At 33.4% G+C, this 17133-nt stretch overlaps 1 protein-coding gene and 1 long non-coding RNA gene across 2 annotated transcripts; both read left to right on the top strand.

The window, feature by feature from the left end:
* Positions 1 to 625: 625 nt before the first annotated feature.
* On the top strand, positions 626 to 6618 carry LOC140174801 (uncharacterized). Its single transcript, XR_011864541.1, has 2 exons — positions 626 to 1244; positions 6315 to 6618. It is a non-coding gene; the product is annotated as an uncharacterized lncRNA (long non-coding RNA).
* A 1715-nt stretch (positions 6619 to 8333) lies between these two features.
* On the top strand, positions 8334 to 14273 carry LOC112706145 (low affinity sulfate transporter 3). The gene is made up of 12 exons (XM_025757296.2): positions 8334 to 9212; positions 9306 to 9354; positions 9495 to 9702; positions 9876 to 10068; positions 10160 to 10225; positions 10320 to 10550; positions 10681 to 10807; positions 11031 to 11317; positions 13172 to 13365; positions 13486 to 13574; positions 13656 to 13732; positions 13826 to 14273. Exons 1-12 carry the CDS (start codon positions 8931 to 8933, stop codon positions 13970 to 13972), a joined length of 1950 nt encoding a protein of 649 aa, XP_025613081.1. The 5' UTR covers positions 8334 to 8930; the 3' UTR covers positions 13973 to 14273.
* The last annotated feature ends 2860 nt before the right edge of the window (positions 14274 to 17133 follow it).

The following is a 17133-nucleotide window of genomic DNA, read 5'->3' as shown; positions in this document are numbered from 1 at the left end:
AGTTTTCGGTGTTCACAGCCACGGCAGCGCAATCCAGAAAGGCCTAATTTTCATCTTTTTTTGGGTAGTTTAGGTAATTTTAATAAAATTATAGATAATAGAGTAATTAAAAATTAATCGTAATTCAATAATAATATCTATAAAGTACTATTTAATTATCAATTTGTTCCAAGTATTTTAATTTAAAATTAAAAATAATATAATTAATTTTCTTTGCTCATAAAAATTAAAGTATTAAATTCTGAAATTTCAATTATTTAAACCAATTCATGTAAAATTCTTATTATTTTATAATTACTAAACTTTATAATTTAAATATAAAAAAATTTGATAATTATAAAATCAAATAAAACTTTAAATTATTTTAAACTCAATTAATCAAAATTTGCTTTAATTATCTTTAATAAAATAATTTCAAAGATTAAAGTACTTAATGAATAAATAAATCAAAATTAACTCATAATAATATTTTTCGAAAATTTCAAGTCTTACATCGGCCCTGCCACATGTGGTATTAAGCTAGATAATAAGATTATAGATAAGAAATTATATGAACTGTATAATTATTAAATTGATGTATGAAGAATATGAAAATGGATTACAAGAAAGATACGCTCCTATTCGAGTGAAAACTCACTCCTACATAAATGATCCTAAAAATTCCTCTAACTAACTATTCCATTGTGATATTTCACTATATAATATCTATTCTGTAACTAACTGGCCAAAATGGCAAAAGATAAAATTATAGTAATCCCTATTCATTGATTCACAAAGTAATCTTGTATTCAATTGGGTTTCTTCATGGTTCTCTTGGGTCAATTGTTGATGGCCCAACCTCCTCTAATTCACTTTCAACACTAGCTTCCTCAAATTCTACCATTTCTTTCGCTACTGGTCTTATTTCTGACCCAATATCCTCCAATAGCATATCAATCATCCCTCCCTCCACTATAACCTTGTCCAGAAGGTCTGATTCAAAAAACAACATGTGTAACTCCTTGATGTCCTCCCAAGTTGTCTCCTCACGTGAAGCTCCTTCCCAATCCACAAGAACTTGGGTGCGAGGTCCGTCCGACGTGGTGACACAACGCCATCCCAGAATTGCAAGGGATTTAGTTGAAGTGAAGATGGAAAGTCAGCCATTGAGGGAGGTTCCGCCGGCAGTGGTCCATGGAATTGCTTTAGCACAGACACATGAAAAATCGAGTAGAACGCGCATAAGTGGGTGGCAACTCGAGACAGTAAACTACCTTCCCTATCCTCTGTTTAATTTGATAAGGTCCATAAAATCGTTTTCGTAACTTATTATATTGAGTCCTTATGAGTGATAATTGCCTATATGGTTTATTCTTCAATAGTACCCAATTCCCTACCTGAAATTTGTTGTTCCACTAGTGTGCATCTGCTTGTCGCCATATTTTTTCCTAAGCACACTGCAGGGTAAAACATGATTTCCTATCCAGAGCGTCCTTAATGCGTAAAAAGTCATCCACCTCTAACACTTGAACTAAACCTGGAATGTATCCTAGTAATGAGCAAAGAACAAAGCCATAGAATGGTTCATGAGGTGACATGTCAATAGCCATCTGCCCAAGCTAGGTAGGAATCCCATTAAGAGGGATAGAAGTGAGCGAATACACGTAGGTACTGTTCCAGCATTTTGTTTATAACCTCAGTTTGTTTGTCGCTCTAAGGGTGATATGTTGTATTGAAATGTAGTTTAGTTCCATTAAATTCAAATAAATTTCTCCAGCATCTGCTCATGAAAATTGGGTCCCTATCTGAGACCATAGCTGCAGGATAACCATGTAGCTTGACCATTAAAGTGGTGAAAGCTTTCGTTGTGTCTTTGGCAGTGAAACCCAGTTTCAACAAGGTAAAGTGCCCAAACTTGCTAAATTTGTCCATCACCACTAAGATAACATTAAAACCAATTGACTTTTTCAATTGCACAATAAAATCCAACGAAATTTCCTCCCATGACTTCAATGAAATTGGTAATGGTAGGACCAACCCTTGTGTTTTAGCCGGCATGTATTTAGTGACTTGACAATCTATGCACTGCTCAATGTACCGCTACACATCCACCATCATCCGGGGCCAAAAAAACAAGTCACTTAGAGCCTTATAGGTCTTAAGAACCCCATGTCCATCTCGTAGCGAAGAGTGGAGCTCGTGTAGTCGTGTTTGCCTCACCCCTTGATAGTCCGGCACCTACTCATAGCCTTAGTACAACAAAATTCCATTCTTAGCTGCCTTTAATTGCTGGTGCAAATTCTGGAACTCCTCGCAATGCGCATTAGCATCATTCAAGGATTGAATTAGATAATTCTACATTGTGGAGATGTCTTGAAACTCTGCCTGTGGTAGTACATTAGGGTGACGAGATAAAGTGTTAGCAACTTGATTCAAACGTCCCAGTCGATATTGAATCTCAAAATCATATCCAAGTAGCTTAGTCAAATAGTATTGCCGATTTAGAGTGAGAACCACTTGAGATATAAGCTCCTTGAGTCCCTGATGATCTATTTTGATAATGAACTGTTTGCCTAAGAGGTAATAATGCTATTTAGCAATAGCTTGCGTGATGGCATAGAGCTCTCTCAGATAGGCAGACGATAGCATCATTTTATTGCAAAGTTTCTTATTAAAGTGTGCAATAAGGTGGCCCTCCTAAGATAATACAACCCCTAGCTACTCCCATATAAGACGAATCGGTCTCAATAATGAACTGTTTTGAAAAGTTCGGAAGAGCTAGCACCGGAGTTTAAATCATCGGAGCCTTCAGTTCAAAAAATGCTCGATTTGCCTCTTGCCTCCAAAAGAAGTTTTTCTTCAACAACTCGGTAAGCGGGTGCGCAATGTGGGCATATCGTTTAACAAATTTTTGATAGTATCCCGTTAGGCCTAGGAAACCCCGTAGTTGTTTCAATGTCATTGGCTTCGGTTATGCTTGAATAGAGTCAATCTTGGAGAGATCCACCTTCACTCCCTCGACACCCACAACATGACCAATGTATTCAACTTGCCATGTCCAAAGAGGCATTTGGATCTCTTGGAAAAAAGATGATGCTGAGCCAAAGTAGTGAGGGTCAAAGCTAAGTGTTGGAGATGCTTCTCCCATGTCTTACTATACACCAAAATATCATAAAGAAAATACAGCAATAAACTTTCACAAATAAGCCGAAAGATCATATTCGTAGTTGCTTGAAAAGTTGAAGGAGCATTGGTGAGCCCGAAGGGCATCACTACGAACTCATAGTAGCCTTGGTGGGTCCAGAAAGTGGTCATCGGTATAGCCTTATCATTCATGGGATTTGGTGCTAATTAGATCTTATATCAATCTTAGAGAAAAATTCAGCACCGAATAGTTCATCCAAAATCTCCGCTATCGTCGGAATAAGAAACTTATTCTTAACCGTAATGGCATTGAGCACTCTATAGTCCACAGAAATCGCTAACTACCATCCTTTTTCTTCACCAATAGGATAGGGCTCGAGAAAACACTTTGACTTTCACGAATGATGTCTGCCTCTAACATTTCAGCTACCAATCAATTATTTCTTCCTTTTGGAAGTGGGGGTACTTGTAGGGTCTTACACTCACCAGTTGAGACCCTAGAACTAGGTGAATTTGGTGATCAATCTCTCAATGCGGTGGAAGTGCAGTGGACTCATCCAAGACTGCACTGTGCTCCTCAAGAATGGGTTGCAACTCGGTTGAAATTGGAGACACACTAGCTTCCTACCTCTGCTATCTAAAACATTTTAAGATGATATAAGGTGGTCACAACATCAGCAGTCACCAATTTCTGCAACATCTTGTTGTTAATAGCCTCAGCTTATAATAAACGTTTTTCTTAAAGCTTCATGGCAATGCCATTCACCACAAACTCAATGGTTAGCAGTCATACTGAGTCTAGACGTACCCTAGACACATAAGCCATTGAACCCTAAGGACAGTATCAGCACCTTGTAATTCCATCACAAAGATACTAACAAAAAATTGGTAGCCTTGCATGATAAGAGGGACCTCCTCACATGCAGTTCTGCATCCTATTATATCTCCATTGCCCATCAAAATTTGTAGTGGTGTAGTTTGTGTAATAGGAAAATATAACTTTTTTACAACACTAACCTTCAAAAAATTATAGAAACTTCCTCCATCAATCAATACCATCACTGGTTGCCCTTTATACATTCCTTTCAATCGAAAGGTAATGGGTTGACACTGTCCCACTATAGCACTGAAGCTAATTTCTAATTGAATTGGTTCTACTACCACCGAGCTGGCCACCAGGGGGGTTTGCACCACTTCCGGATCTGACTTCTTAAGTAACTCTTGCATTTTTTCTTTCTAATGAGTAGGTAACAAGTGATTTTGCATCTATACCCTAGAAATCACTTTTTCTCACAATGATAGCATAAGCCCTTCTTCCTTTTAAGTTTAATTTCTAATGTCGACAGTCTCTTGAAGGGTGGAGTATGGTTTGTGTGGATGTTTTAATTAGGCGTATAAATTGAAACCGGGTTGAAATTGGGTTTTAAGTTGGGGTTTTTAGGGTGGTTGCATTGGGGCGATTAAAAATAGTAGTGTTGGTTGTATTTGTTGTAGTGTGTTTCTTATGTGATGGATTTGTGTATTGTGAATTTTTGTTCACATGCAGCTTGGCTAACAAAATGGTAGTAACATAAGTGGTAGATTTGGTAAATAATAGTTCACATATACTTGAGATAGTCCTACAGTCTAACTACAAAAAGGGATATTAAACATTATTCACTGAGACCTATCACATGGTTGGAGATTTTCTCAAACAAACTTTGATATTCAACAACACTATTAGTTTATTTCAGCTCCTTAAGAGCCGCCTTCGGATCATAAAATTGGCTTTGATCGAATCAAACCAACAAAGCATTCAGAAATGACTCCCAGATATGACTTATATTGTTATTGATGATCCATCTGTACCAGGAGTATGCAAGTCCAAAGAAGTGAAAAGAGAGCATACATACTCGTATTTTGGTTGGAACCGAATACGATTTGAAATATTCTCTGGCCTTGAATACCCACTCCTCTACCTTCTATCCATCAAACAACAGAAGATCGGTCTTGAGAGTGCGATTCACGATCTGAGAGGAGCCAATGCTCCATTGAGCTCTGGAGCTATGTGCCAGTCCTCTCTCGTCAGAGTTTGATTCAATTCTCTTTATCTTCAAAGCATCTTTTATCATTACTTAAATTTCTCGCAAAGAATGCTCCATCTCATCCATCCGAGCATTGGTGGCTCCGATTTGACTTGAAACTTCAATGCGATTGCATTGAAGTGCAACAATATCTGCATGCTAAGTGAGTTCATCGGGGATGTTCATCTCTCTCAATGAAAGCACCAAATGTTAAGCTAGAAAATAAGATTATAGATAAGAAATTGTATGAACAGAATTATTAAATTAATGAAAAAGAAGATGAAAAGAGGTTACAAAAAAATATACTTCTATTCAAGTGAGAGTTCACTCCTATGAAAATGATCCCAGAAATTTCTCTAACTAATTATTCTATTATGATATTTCACTATATAATATCTATCCTGTAACTAACTAGTCAAAATGACAAAAGATAGAATTATAGTAGTTCTTATTCATTAATTCACAATGTAGTCTTGCATCCAATTAGATTTCTTCCTAGTTCTCTTGGGTTCAATTGCTGAAGGTCTAACCTCCTATAATTTACTTTCAGCACTAGCTTCCTCTAGTTCCACTTTTTTTTTTCTACTATTAGTTCTGTCTCTGGTTCAATATCCTCCAATAGTCTATTATATGACCTATTATCATCGATTACTTGCCATCTTTAATTGCCATAAATTCTTAACTTTAAATCTTAAATTATAAATTTTAAATTCTATATTCTAAACTAATTTTATTTTATTTGATTTTTAAATATATTTTACTTGAGTTTTGGATGTTTTATTGCTTTTAATTTTAGATATTTATTTTTAATAATCATCAATTTTAAGTGAGAAATATTGAGTATAATGTTGGCTAGCAGTTTGACTCTGAAAACCTTTTCATAAAACAAATAAGAAAGCAAATAAAGTAAAATTAAATTTGGCCAATACATCTTAAATTGTTTTTTAAAAGATGACAATACTAAATATATTTTATACATAAGTTATCATATGATTTATCTATTATGGGAATAAACAATAAAATTTAAAATAATATTATTTATAATTAATTTTTATTAATATTAAATTAATTTAATTAACAAAAATATTTAAATGTGTAACCTTATTTAAAAATACTCTTGATGTATAGATACCGAGAGGGCTCAAAGTGTTGCTTCAAAGTTGTATCCCTGAACGCTGGTTGGAATAATAATAGTAAGTGGGTGGCCTTGAAAAGTTGTATTTACACAAGAGTGTAGTAGTTATCATGGTGTATGTCTTATCATCGCACAAGAATGAATTGAAGAATATTAATACAGCGATGGCGAGTATACTAGAGGGGGACCATATATATAGCAGCAGATGCCACAAACCCTTAATTCCCTCGTAACGTGATGAACTCCTCCGCCACGCATTTTTCTATCCACTAATATTAAGAAGATAATAATTTAAAATTATTTTATTTAATTTAATATTTATAATTTATAATTATGTGTATATAATATTTAATATTATATATTATTTTAAAAATAATAATAAATATAAAAAATATTTTTAATTAATTTTTATTATCTTTTAAATAATTTTTACTTCTATGATGATACACACTCTGATCGCTAATATATTCTCATTCCTCGAATTTAATAGAATCTAGTAAGTGCAATACTAGTGCTCTTATATATATATGTATGCGCAAATTAATTTGATTATATTTGATTGAGTGATGAGTTTATTCGTTTATTTAAACAGGTATGAAAAATTTGAATTTTATTTTGTATATATAAAATTAGTTTTTAATTTATTGAATTAAGAGATACACAATCGAAAAATAAATGAGTTATGTTATATATACATTAAAATTAATTATTAAAATCAGTTACTAATATAAAATATATATTAAAATATAAATACACATTAAAAATAAATTAAATTATATATATATTTATATATAAATACATTAATAATTAATTTTAATGATCGATTTTAATGTAAAAATAACATTTCTCAACCCGAATATATATGCGCATGACACGGCACATTTTCGCGTGCTTTCAATGAACTCATTTTTCTCGCTAGTCCACGCACTAGTTCGCATAAAGTGGTCCATGCCTATCTTTTGTTACTTAGTTGTCCAGATATACAGGATTACTTCTTTTGTGTTTATTACTAATCGAAGACGACTCATGTAAACACTTTGGATATAAAAGCGTTAAAAAAAATTAATAGAATATTTTTTTTTAAAATACATATAAAATTAAAGATTTAATTAAATTTTTAATTATAAATATTTTTAATTTATAAAAAAAATATTTAGTTAGTTTTAATATTTTTTATATTAAAAATAATTTAATTATAAAATTAAAAGTAATATAAGAATTTAATTAAAAATAAAAAATAAAAATCTAATTAAAAATTAAAAAAAATTATAAGAACTAATAGAATAATTAAATCATAAATAAATTACCATGAAAAGTTTCTCTCTTATATATATACTTGCAAATTTTCATATTAATGACAAAAATACTATATGCGAATTAATAAAAATCAACTACTATATGTCGTATATATTTATATATGTTATTTTACTATTGATTGGCAATTAATTTTTGATATACATATAATAAGTAACAAGTAATTTAAAAAAAAATAGAACTAGTATATACTTAGTACGAATATGATCAAAATTACAGAAATTTTGGCAAAAAAGAGAGTTTAATAAATAGTAATTATCACTTAATAAAATATATTTTTATGCCAAATTTAACATTAAGGTAGTTTAAATCATTAATATTAATTAAAAATAAATATTTAAATAGTTTAAATAATCAAAACGATATTTTAAGACAAATATCCAATTAGTTTTGTCGTAAAAAAAATTATAAAATCCAAAATAACATAACTTTTGAGTTAATTTAAGCATTCCCCAGAGGTACTTTTTGTTAGAATAATAATTTTTTTCAATAAAATATATATCTTATAACGATTCTCTTCGAAATTAATTAGGAGTAAAGTCAATTCCAACTAATTAGTTAAAAAATAAGTCTATTATAAAACAAAATAAAAAATAACTCCTCACTACCTCAATTTTTTAAATTTTAAAATAAAAAATAAAAGAAAATTAACTTAGTTAGTTTATACTGTAATTGGTTCTCTATACTTTTTTATCTTATAAATAAACAAATATGTATCGGATACATAGTAACAATGGGTACTATATCCTAATTCCTAAACCCAAAATAAACTACCGAACCCGTGCAGCAAAGTTAGGAAGTTAGTCCTTGTTTTCTCCGTAAGAATTGAATCCACACGAATATGCATAGCTTTATAGGCAATGCAATTAATGGTACCCAATAATAATCACTTATATATATTACCATACTTGTAAATGTTGAATTAATTAAATAATGATTCACCCAATGTAGATTACATAAATAATTGATAGCATATAAAAGGGGATCTAATCTAATAATGATATATATACTATATTCTTCAATCATTTCTCAACTTTCTGATACCATTACCATCCTTCTCCGAATTCTCAATTTTCTTCCAATATAGCCACCTAAGCTCTGTAGTCTGTGTAGTATCAACCATTTCAAGCAAATTGACACATACATCATTTTCAACTAAGCTTGTCTTTGTTCTATGATGCTGGGGCTGGCTCTTGTGTTATTCAATCCACATAGCAAACAATAATAATGTACATATAAGTACACATAGTTTTTGTAGCAGAGTTCGTCCAAACACTTCAAACAAAAACAAAAACATGGGTTCAGAGGCCACAGAGCAATCTTCTGAGAGGTCTCAATGGGTGCTCAATTCTCCCAACCCACCACCTCTAACCAAGAAGCTTTTTGGTCCTCTGAAGAACAGTAACAACTTCTTTTTCTCTTCATCCTCATCCAAGAAGGAAACTCGCAGCCGACGCGCCGTTTCCTTCTTGGCGAGTTTGTTCCCAATCCTTAGCTGGTTCAGAACTTACTCAGCTACCAAGTTCAAGGATGATTTGCTATCTGGTTTAACTCTTGCCAGCCTCAGCATACCCCAGGTAAGTAGTGTGTAACATTTTATACTACGAGCAATGTGAAAAAAATGTGTTACATTTTTATTAGCCCTATTCATTTTAAATCTGATGATGCAGAGCATAGGATATGCAAATTTGGCCAAACTTGATCCTCAATATGGCCTGTGTGAGTATCTAATGTTTTCTAATCATGGTTTTAAATTGCGACAGCAAAACATTTTGCAGCCGCATTTTAAAACCATATATATTTTGATGTAAGACCACTTCTTTGGGCACATGCTGAATTTGTTACATATATTAATACAGACACTAGTGTCATTCCTCCTGTTATCTACGCACTAATGGGGAGTTCAAGAGAAATTGCTATTGGACCTGTGGCGGTTGTGTCAATGCTGCTATCTTCTCTGGTTCCAAAAGTGGTAGATCCTGATGCTCACCCAATTGACTACAGAAACCTTGTCTTTACAGTCACTTTGTTTGCCGGAATCTTTCAAACTGCGTTCGGAGTTCTAAGGTGCTAAGTTATATTCCTTATAGATTCTTTAACTATTGAGCTATAAATTTTGCGTGTTTATTATGTTATATAATATGTAGATTTGAGTCCACTCATAATACTACTGTTGTAAAATTGTGAATCTTGTATAGTACTAATAAGAGATGCTTATTGTTTAAAATCTTGGATTGCAGGTTGGGATTTCTAGTGGATTTTCTTTCACATGCTGCACTTGTGGGATTCATGGCAGGTGCAGCCATTGTTATTGGTCTTCAGCAGCTCAAGGGGTTGTTGGGGCTAACTCACTTCACTACCAAAACCGATGCAGTAGCAGTCTTGAAATCTGTTTATGCTTCACTCCATCAACAAATTACATCCTCAGAAAAAGTGAGTATAGGTAGTTACATGTATGAATTTCAAATAAAGTAACATACACAATTTGACAAACTATTATAACTTGTTTTATTTTGGTTGACAGTGGTCCCCTCTTAACTTTGTCATCGGGTGTTCATTCCTGATTTTCCTTTTGACTGCACGGTTTATTGTAAGTAATAATGAAATTATTATTTATTAGTACCTCTTTTTTTTATTAATTAATTTGAAATTTTGATGATGTCAAACTCATCTGATATTTTCAGGGCAGAAGGAACAAGAAACTTTTCTGGCTGCCAGCTATTGCTCCTCTTCTATCAGTTATTCTCTCAACTTTGATTGTTTTCTTGTCCAAAGCTGATAAGCATGGGGTTAATATAATAAAGCATGTTCAAGGAGGGCTTAATCCAAGTTCAGTTCACAAGTTACAATTAAAAGGCCCACATGTTGGACAAGCTGCTAAAATTGGATTGATTTCTGCCATCATCGCTCTCACCGTGTGTTAATTCACTCCCTTTAATTTCATTTCTTTTTACTCCCATCGTTTTATGCTGATTTATGAATATACCGAAATAACTAAGATGATTTATTTAATTAATTAATTATTCATTCTTATCTATGATTCAGGAAGCAATAGCTGTTGGTAGATCTTTTGCTAACATCAAAGGATACCATCTTGATGGGAACAAAGAAATGTTGGCAATGGGCTGCATGAACATTGCAGGATCATTAACTTCATGCTACGTGTCAACTGGTGAGTGGATACATCTCAAATCATGTTAGGAAATAAGGTCACAATTCTTGTGTGCAGTTGTTCTCATATGAAGTCAACAATGTCAAATTAATGATAATGTTGCAAGTGTGAAGAGTGTATGAAGTTAGTCTCACATCAAAGAAAATAAAAAAGAATAAAGAATTTATAAGATGAGAAAGATCCATTAATTTGATATCTTAAGTTTTTGAGTTGGATGATACAGGTTCGTTTTCAAGGACAGCGGTGAATTTCAGTGCAGGGTGCCAAACAGCAGTTTCAAACATAGTGATGGCGGTAACGGTGCTTCTATGCTTGGAATTTTTTACAAGACTATTGTACTACACTCCAATGGCAATACTTGCTTCTATAATCCTCTCAGCATTGCCTGGGTTGATAGACATTGGTGAAGCTTATCACATATGGAAGGTTGATAAATTCGACTTTCTTGCATGTCTTGGTGCTTTCTTCGGAGTCTTGTTTGTATCCGTTGAGATTGGTCTTCTTATTGCTGTGAGTTACATATCTACCTCCACCCTATTTTGTTTCTTTAATTTTCAACCGTTTTTGACCTTTTGATTTAACACCCTGCATAATTAAATGGTAAAAACTTAGGTGCAGTCGACTTCACGTAAAGTTGATAAGTCAGAGTCATTAAATGATTTGACTGATTTAACTAAATTTTTATCTAACGTTATGAATTATATTAACTTTACATGAAGTTGATTGCACCTGAATTTTTATCTAATTAAATAGATAATTACTTTTGGTTTATAAATAACAATATTTATTTACTCATACTATTACTAAGATTATGTTTGGTTGACTTTTTGGTTCGTTTCAATAAAGTCATTTTTTTCTCTTAATCCTGTAGAAAATAAGTTTCTTTGATTAGTATGCTATATAAAAAGCTAAGGACAGTGATCACTTTTTTGTTTTGTTTCTTAAAAAGTAGTCATGTATTTTATTAATTCAAACGATTAATTTTAGAATCATGTTAAACTCCTGATTAAATTACCACATACAGTTAAATACAGTAAAAGCATTCCCTAATACAAAATAAAAAATAACCAAATAATAGAAGAAAAAACATTTTTTTAAAAGTTATAATAAACACATTTAAATAACAATATTTTTAATGTATATTTTATATTTTAATATGTATTTTATAATAATAATATTAATAATTTATTTTTTATATACACATAATATAATTATAAAAAAACATATTAAAAGGGATCAATGAATCATTACATATTAAAAAACGGATTAAAATTAAGCGGATTACTAACATTTGTGAAAAAGAATCACATGTCTTATGACTTGTGAGCTAGGAATAATTCACAAAATGGGCCCTTTCGGCTTGCATATAGCGACTTAGGTTTTTAATTAGGCCAATTCTATAGTATCTTTTATTTGATATCTAATCTTTACCTAATTTTTTTTATAATAATTTTAAAATATTTAAAATTTTTAATTTTTATACTTTTAAATTTAAAATTAATTATTTAATCTATTTTAACAATTAGGCAATATTTTTAGGCAACATAACAAATACCTTTCAATTATATTATTTGTGCTTGGTAGAACAGAAATTATGTCTTACACGAAACTGGAATTGGCCTAGGGAAAAGCTTGGTGGGTTCCATCTCTATCATGATCTGACCTAAATAATTGTGTTGTCTCATGAATGGCTGAAAATTATTTGTCGGAATTTGCAAGTAGACTCTGATCAACAAATCTGAGCCAATCATAGCTTTTTCATGGTTGACTTTATGATCCATCGCTGACCACCCCCAAACTATCAATATTTTATAATTAAGCAATTTTATGCACAATACATTAACTCATACTCTAGGAAAATTTTCAAATATTTCAAGTGTTTCAATAAAATACTAACATTTCTAGAACACTTGCTATTCTAGCTAGCCACTATTGATATGTATGGTAGTGTGGGGTTGATGGTGTCCTGACCCATAAAATAGATAGATAAATAAATAAATGAAAAAAAAATGTGGATTGAAGATGAAGATTCTCGTCTTGACAATTTTCAAATCCCAAACCTTTTTTCTTTAATTTATATCCAATCGATAGTCTTCAATGATGGTTACTTTCAGTGAATAGTATGGCCACTAAAATTCTTCTTAGAATAGAATCAAATTTTCCTTTTAAGACAAAACACAAAAATCCAATTAGAATTAGAACAAAAATGTGTGGACCAATTAAGAGTTATGCTATTCTTATCATTTTAATATTCCCTGAACAACTTACTATAGACGGTAGCCTCTGCATCTGTGACTAGCTAATAGGTTTCTAATCACTTTGATTAGTTAACCAATTAATGTCTAATTAACTTGATTTGTGCAGGTTTCAATCTCATTTGCAAAGATACTATTACAATCAATTAGACCAGGTGTTGAAATTCTAGGGAGAATTCCAACCACAGAAGCTTATTGCGATGTTATCCAGTATCCCATGGCCATAACCACTCCTGGGATACTGGTCATTCGCATAAGCTCAGGCTCACTCTGCTTTGCGAATGCCGGTTTTGTCAGAGAAAGGCATGAAATTTAATAAAGTTCACAAAATAATGACTTGTTACATAGACTATATACAAGCTTAATAATTAATAAATGATGTTTATTTATTTGGGATTAAAATTGTTCACTACTGGTTGGCAGAATCCTGAAGTGGGTAGAGGATGAAGAACAAGATAACATTGAAGAAGCTGCTAAAGGAAGGTTGCAAGCTATAATCATTGACATGACCGGTGAGTCTTAAAACTAATAAACTCTAAATCCTAAACGCTAAACTGTTATGATGATTGACCCTACGCAATTCTCTTTGATAGACCTCACAAATGTTGATACTTCCGGAATCTTAGCACTGGAGGAACTGCATAAGAGATTGCTTTCACGTGGTGTAGAAGTAACAATGACATGAACTTTTCTATTTCTTGAGGCCTCATGAATGTTTCTATTTGGTTCTAAAGTTTGTGCTGTTGTTCTGTGTTTTTTGCAGTTGGCTATGGTAAATCCAAGGTGGGTAGTGATTCACAAGCTTAAAGTGGCAAACTTTGTTGATAAAATTGGAAAAGAAAGGATTTTTCTTACTGTTGCTGAAGCCGTAGATGCTTGTCTCTCTTCTAGATTTGTCAACACTGCTTGATGATGATTTGGTGTCTCTTGTAACATAATAATGCATGCATAATTATATTGAAGTATCTTAGTACATAGCGTATTATATCAAAGTATCTTCTAGTCTAGCATAAAATGTAAGTGACATTTAAGATTGTGTACGGTTTGGAGTGATGAGATTGAGTCTATCTCATATGTCAAGTTAAATTCGAGCATCATAATGTTATATAATTAGAGATAGGAAAAGAGTCAATTTTGATCATTCAATCTCACATTGAATGTCAAGATTGTAATTTATTCGAGGGACATATAGGAACCTAATTTTACCAAAATTGTTTTCTTATTTGTTGATCAAATGAATTGCGTAAAAAATTAATTAAAGTCATGTCATCGGTTGACTCAGATGGATAATCAAATAATAAGGATTTTTTTTTATTTTGGTGACCGAAAAAGAAAAAAAAACCAAACAGAAAAGAAAAAAAAAATAAAGTCCTAAAGGACTAAAAAGACGTAGGACGGTTTAGTTGAATACTCAACTCAAACTCCTTCCAAGGCACTAAAAACTTGATATGCGGCGAGTGCGATTTTATTGCCGTTTTTGCCATGGTGTCCGCTACGGTGTTTGCATCTCTCAGGATCAAGCAAAAACCAACACGCCATTTTCAAGTCATGATATCGATGACTTTAAGTACCAAAAGATCTACACAACCAGCAGTGTCATGAGAATTTGTAACAAAATTGTAAGCCTTCAAACATTCTGTTTCACAAATCACATCTCTTTACCCCAAGTCCTATGCTAACAGAAATCCTCTCCAATTAGCAAACAACTCTCCTTGAAGAATATTGCAGCTCTCAATCGTTCCCAAGTAGCCACCTTGTCAGTTTTCCTTCCAGTTCCTGCTAACACAGGTAAAACCAATCCAACCACCAGAACCAGGATAACTAGCATCACAATAGATTTTAAAAGTACCCAATGAAGGGAGAACACAAGAGCAACTAATCATATAAGGAATAGAAACTCGTTGCAATTCAAAAACATTCCGAAACTCTTTCTCCAAGGCTAACGGCATACGAGTCTTTGGTGTCCAAAGGCTCTTGATGATTAAAAATCTCATTATTTCTACCTCTCCAAATCCACCAAAGATCAGAAAAAAATCTAAAAAGATACTGATGCAGGAGCATCTATTAGGTTATTAGAAATATTAATTAAAATAGTCTAGTTTAGCATATATTATTATATTGAGTTATGAGTTAGTCCCACATTGCCCGAGTCATGAAGGTTCTCCCTCCCCTACTAGTATAAATATGCATATGTACCCCCTTTTGTTTATGAGTTGAATTGATTGAGTTATATATTGAAATAAGTTGTGTGCTTATTTTCCTCTAGGCTCTTTTAAGAGTAAGAGGTGCATCCTTGGCTTAGCCAACCAAGGTGGGTTCTTGGCTACTTTCACCATAGTGGGGTTGTTAACCTCGCCAAGATTGGTGGCCCAAGCGACGTCCCGACGTCAGTTTGGTATCAGAGCAAGGTCGGTCCTCGTGGCCTTCACTTTGCCTTAGTAAAATTTTATTTGGTTCGTGGGTACGGTCTTTAGTGCGGTTCGCTCGCCATTGGTACGAGTCGTCATCAGTACGGATTGTCTGCTGCGAAGTTCCGGGTAATATCATTCTTTTCTCTTCTTTGGGTGCCATTTTTGTTGGTGATTATCTTCGTTCATTATCATCATTGTGCATCCTCATCATCATCATCATCACAACATCAAAGCATCAGTCTCATTACATAGTAAAAGATGGCTCCAAAGCGCAGAACTACTCAAGAGATTGAAATGGAGGAGTTATGCCGTCAAGTTAAGGAGTTGCAAGAGCAACTTGCAAAACATGAAGCTGCTCAAAATAATCATGGCAGGCAGAGTGATGACAGTTCTTCTAGTGAAGAAGATAATGCAAATCCATTTCATTATTCTTCTTCGTCTGAAGATTTGTCTACACGAAGAGCACGACACAACACGACTCACAAAGCTAAGGACTTAGGAATCAAAATTGATATTCCTGAGTTTGAAGGGAGACTCCAACCAGATGATTTCATCGACTGGCTTTGCACGGTGGAAAGAGTGTTCGAGTTAAAAGACATTCCAGACGACAAGCGTGTGAAGCTTGTAGTAATCAAGTTGAAGAAGCATGCGTCAGTTTGGTGGGAGAATCTCAAGCGTCAGTGAGAAAGAGAAGGAAGAAAAAAGATCAAGACATGGGATAAAATGCGTTGTGAGCACAAGCGCAAGTTCTTTCCTGAACATTACAGGCAAGACACCTTCATCAAATTTCATAATTTGAGGCAAAAATCGTTATCTGTGGAAGAATATACAATGGACTTTGAAGAGATGCTTATGAAGTGTGACATTCAAGAGCCTGAAGAACAAACAATCGCTCATTATCTTGGAGGACTGAACACAAAAATTTCTGATGTCGTTCAGCTGCAACCATATGGGACCTTGGATGATGTCATTAGATTGTCATTAAAGATTGAAAAGCAAAAGACACAAAGGAATAACACTCAGTCGCCGAAGGACAAAAAAGTCATCCTTGATGTTCAACAAGAAGTGAAGACAGAATTTTTAAAGGCAACAAGGAGCGTGCATCATCAGGTAGGAAATGCTTCAAATGTCAAGGTTTTGGGCATATTGCTGCTGATCGTCCAAACCGAAGAGTTATCACTCTTGTCGAGGAAGAGGTTAATGCAGAACCAATTTAGGAGCAAGAGGAGGAAGGTGAGGTTGACTATGCTATTGAAGAGGTTCCACCCAATTGTGGAGAAGCTTTAGTAGTTTGTCAAAACTTGAATACTGCAAGGGTAATAGAAGACGAGAGTTGGCGACACCACAACATCTTTCACACAAGATGCACTGTTGAAGAGAAGGTTTGCAAGGTTATCATAGACAGCGGAAGTTGTGAAAATGTTGTTTCAAATTATATGGTAGACAAACTGAAGCTTCCAACTGAGTTACATCCTCATCCTTACAAGTTGCATTGGTTAAAAAAGGAGAATGAAGTTAAAGTAACAAGACGATGTTGTGTCCAATTTTCTATGGGAAGCAAATACAAGGATAAGTATGGTGTGACGTCATCCCGATGGACGCGTGTCATTTACTGTTAGGACGTCCTTGGCAATATGATCGTCGAGCTATTCATGATGGT

Source organism: Arachis hypogaea, chromosome 8 (genome assembly GCF_003086295.3).
Source record: "Arachis hypogaea cultivar Tifrunner chromosome 8, arahy.Tifrunner.gnm2.J5K5, whole genome shotgun sequence".
In the NCBI taxonomy this organism is placed as follows: Eukaryota; Viridiplantae; Streptophyta; class Magnoliopsida; order Fabales; family Fabaceae; genus Arachis; species Arachis hypogaea.
This window is presented reverse-complemented; position numbering and strand designations above follow the sequence as displayed.

What these genes read in the sequence shown, in the direction of transcription:
- LOC112706145 (XM_025757296.2), top strand. Translation starts at nt 8,931, where the DNA reads ATGGGTTCAGAGGCCACAGAGCAATCTTCTGAGAGGTCTCAATGGGTG. An exon ending in CTGCCATCATCGCTCTCACC is followed by an intron (nt 10,551 to 10,680) that starts GTGTGTTAATTC and finishes TCTATGATTCAG; the next exon opens with GAAGCAATAGCTGTTGGTAG. An exon ending in TGCTTTCACGTGGTGTAGAA is followed by an intron (nt 13,733 to 13,825) that starts GTAACAATGACA and finishes TGTTTTTTGCAG; the next exon opens with TTGGCTATGGTAAATCCAAG.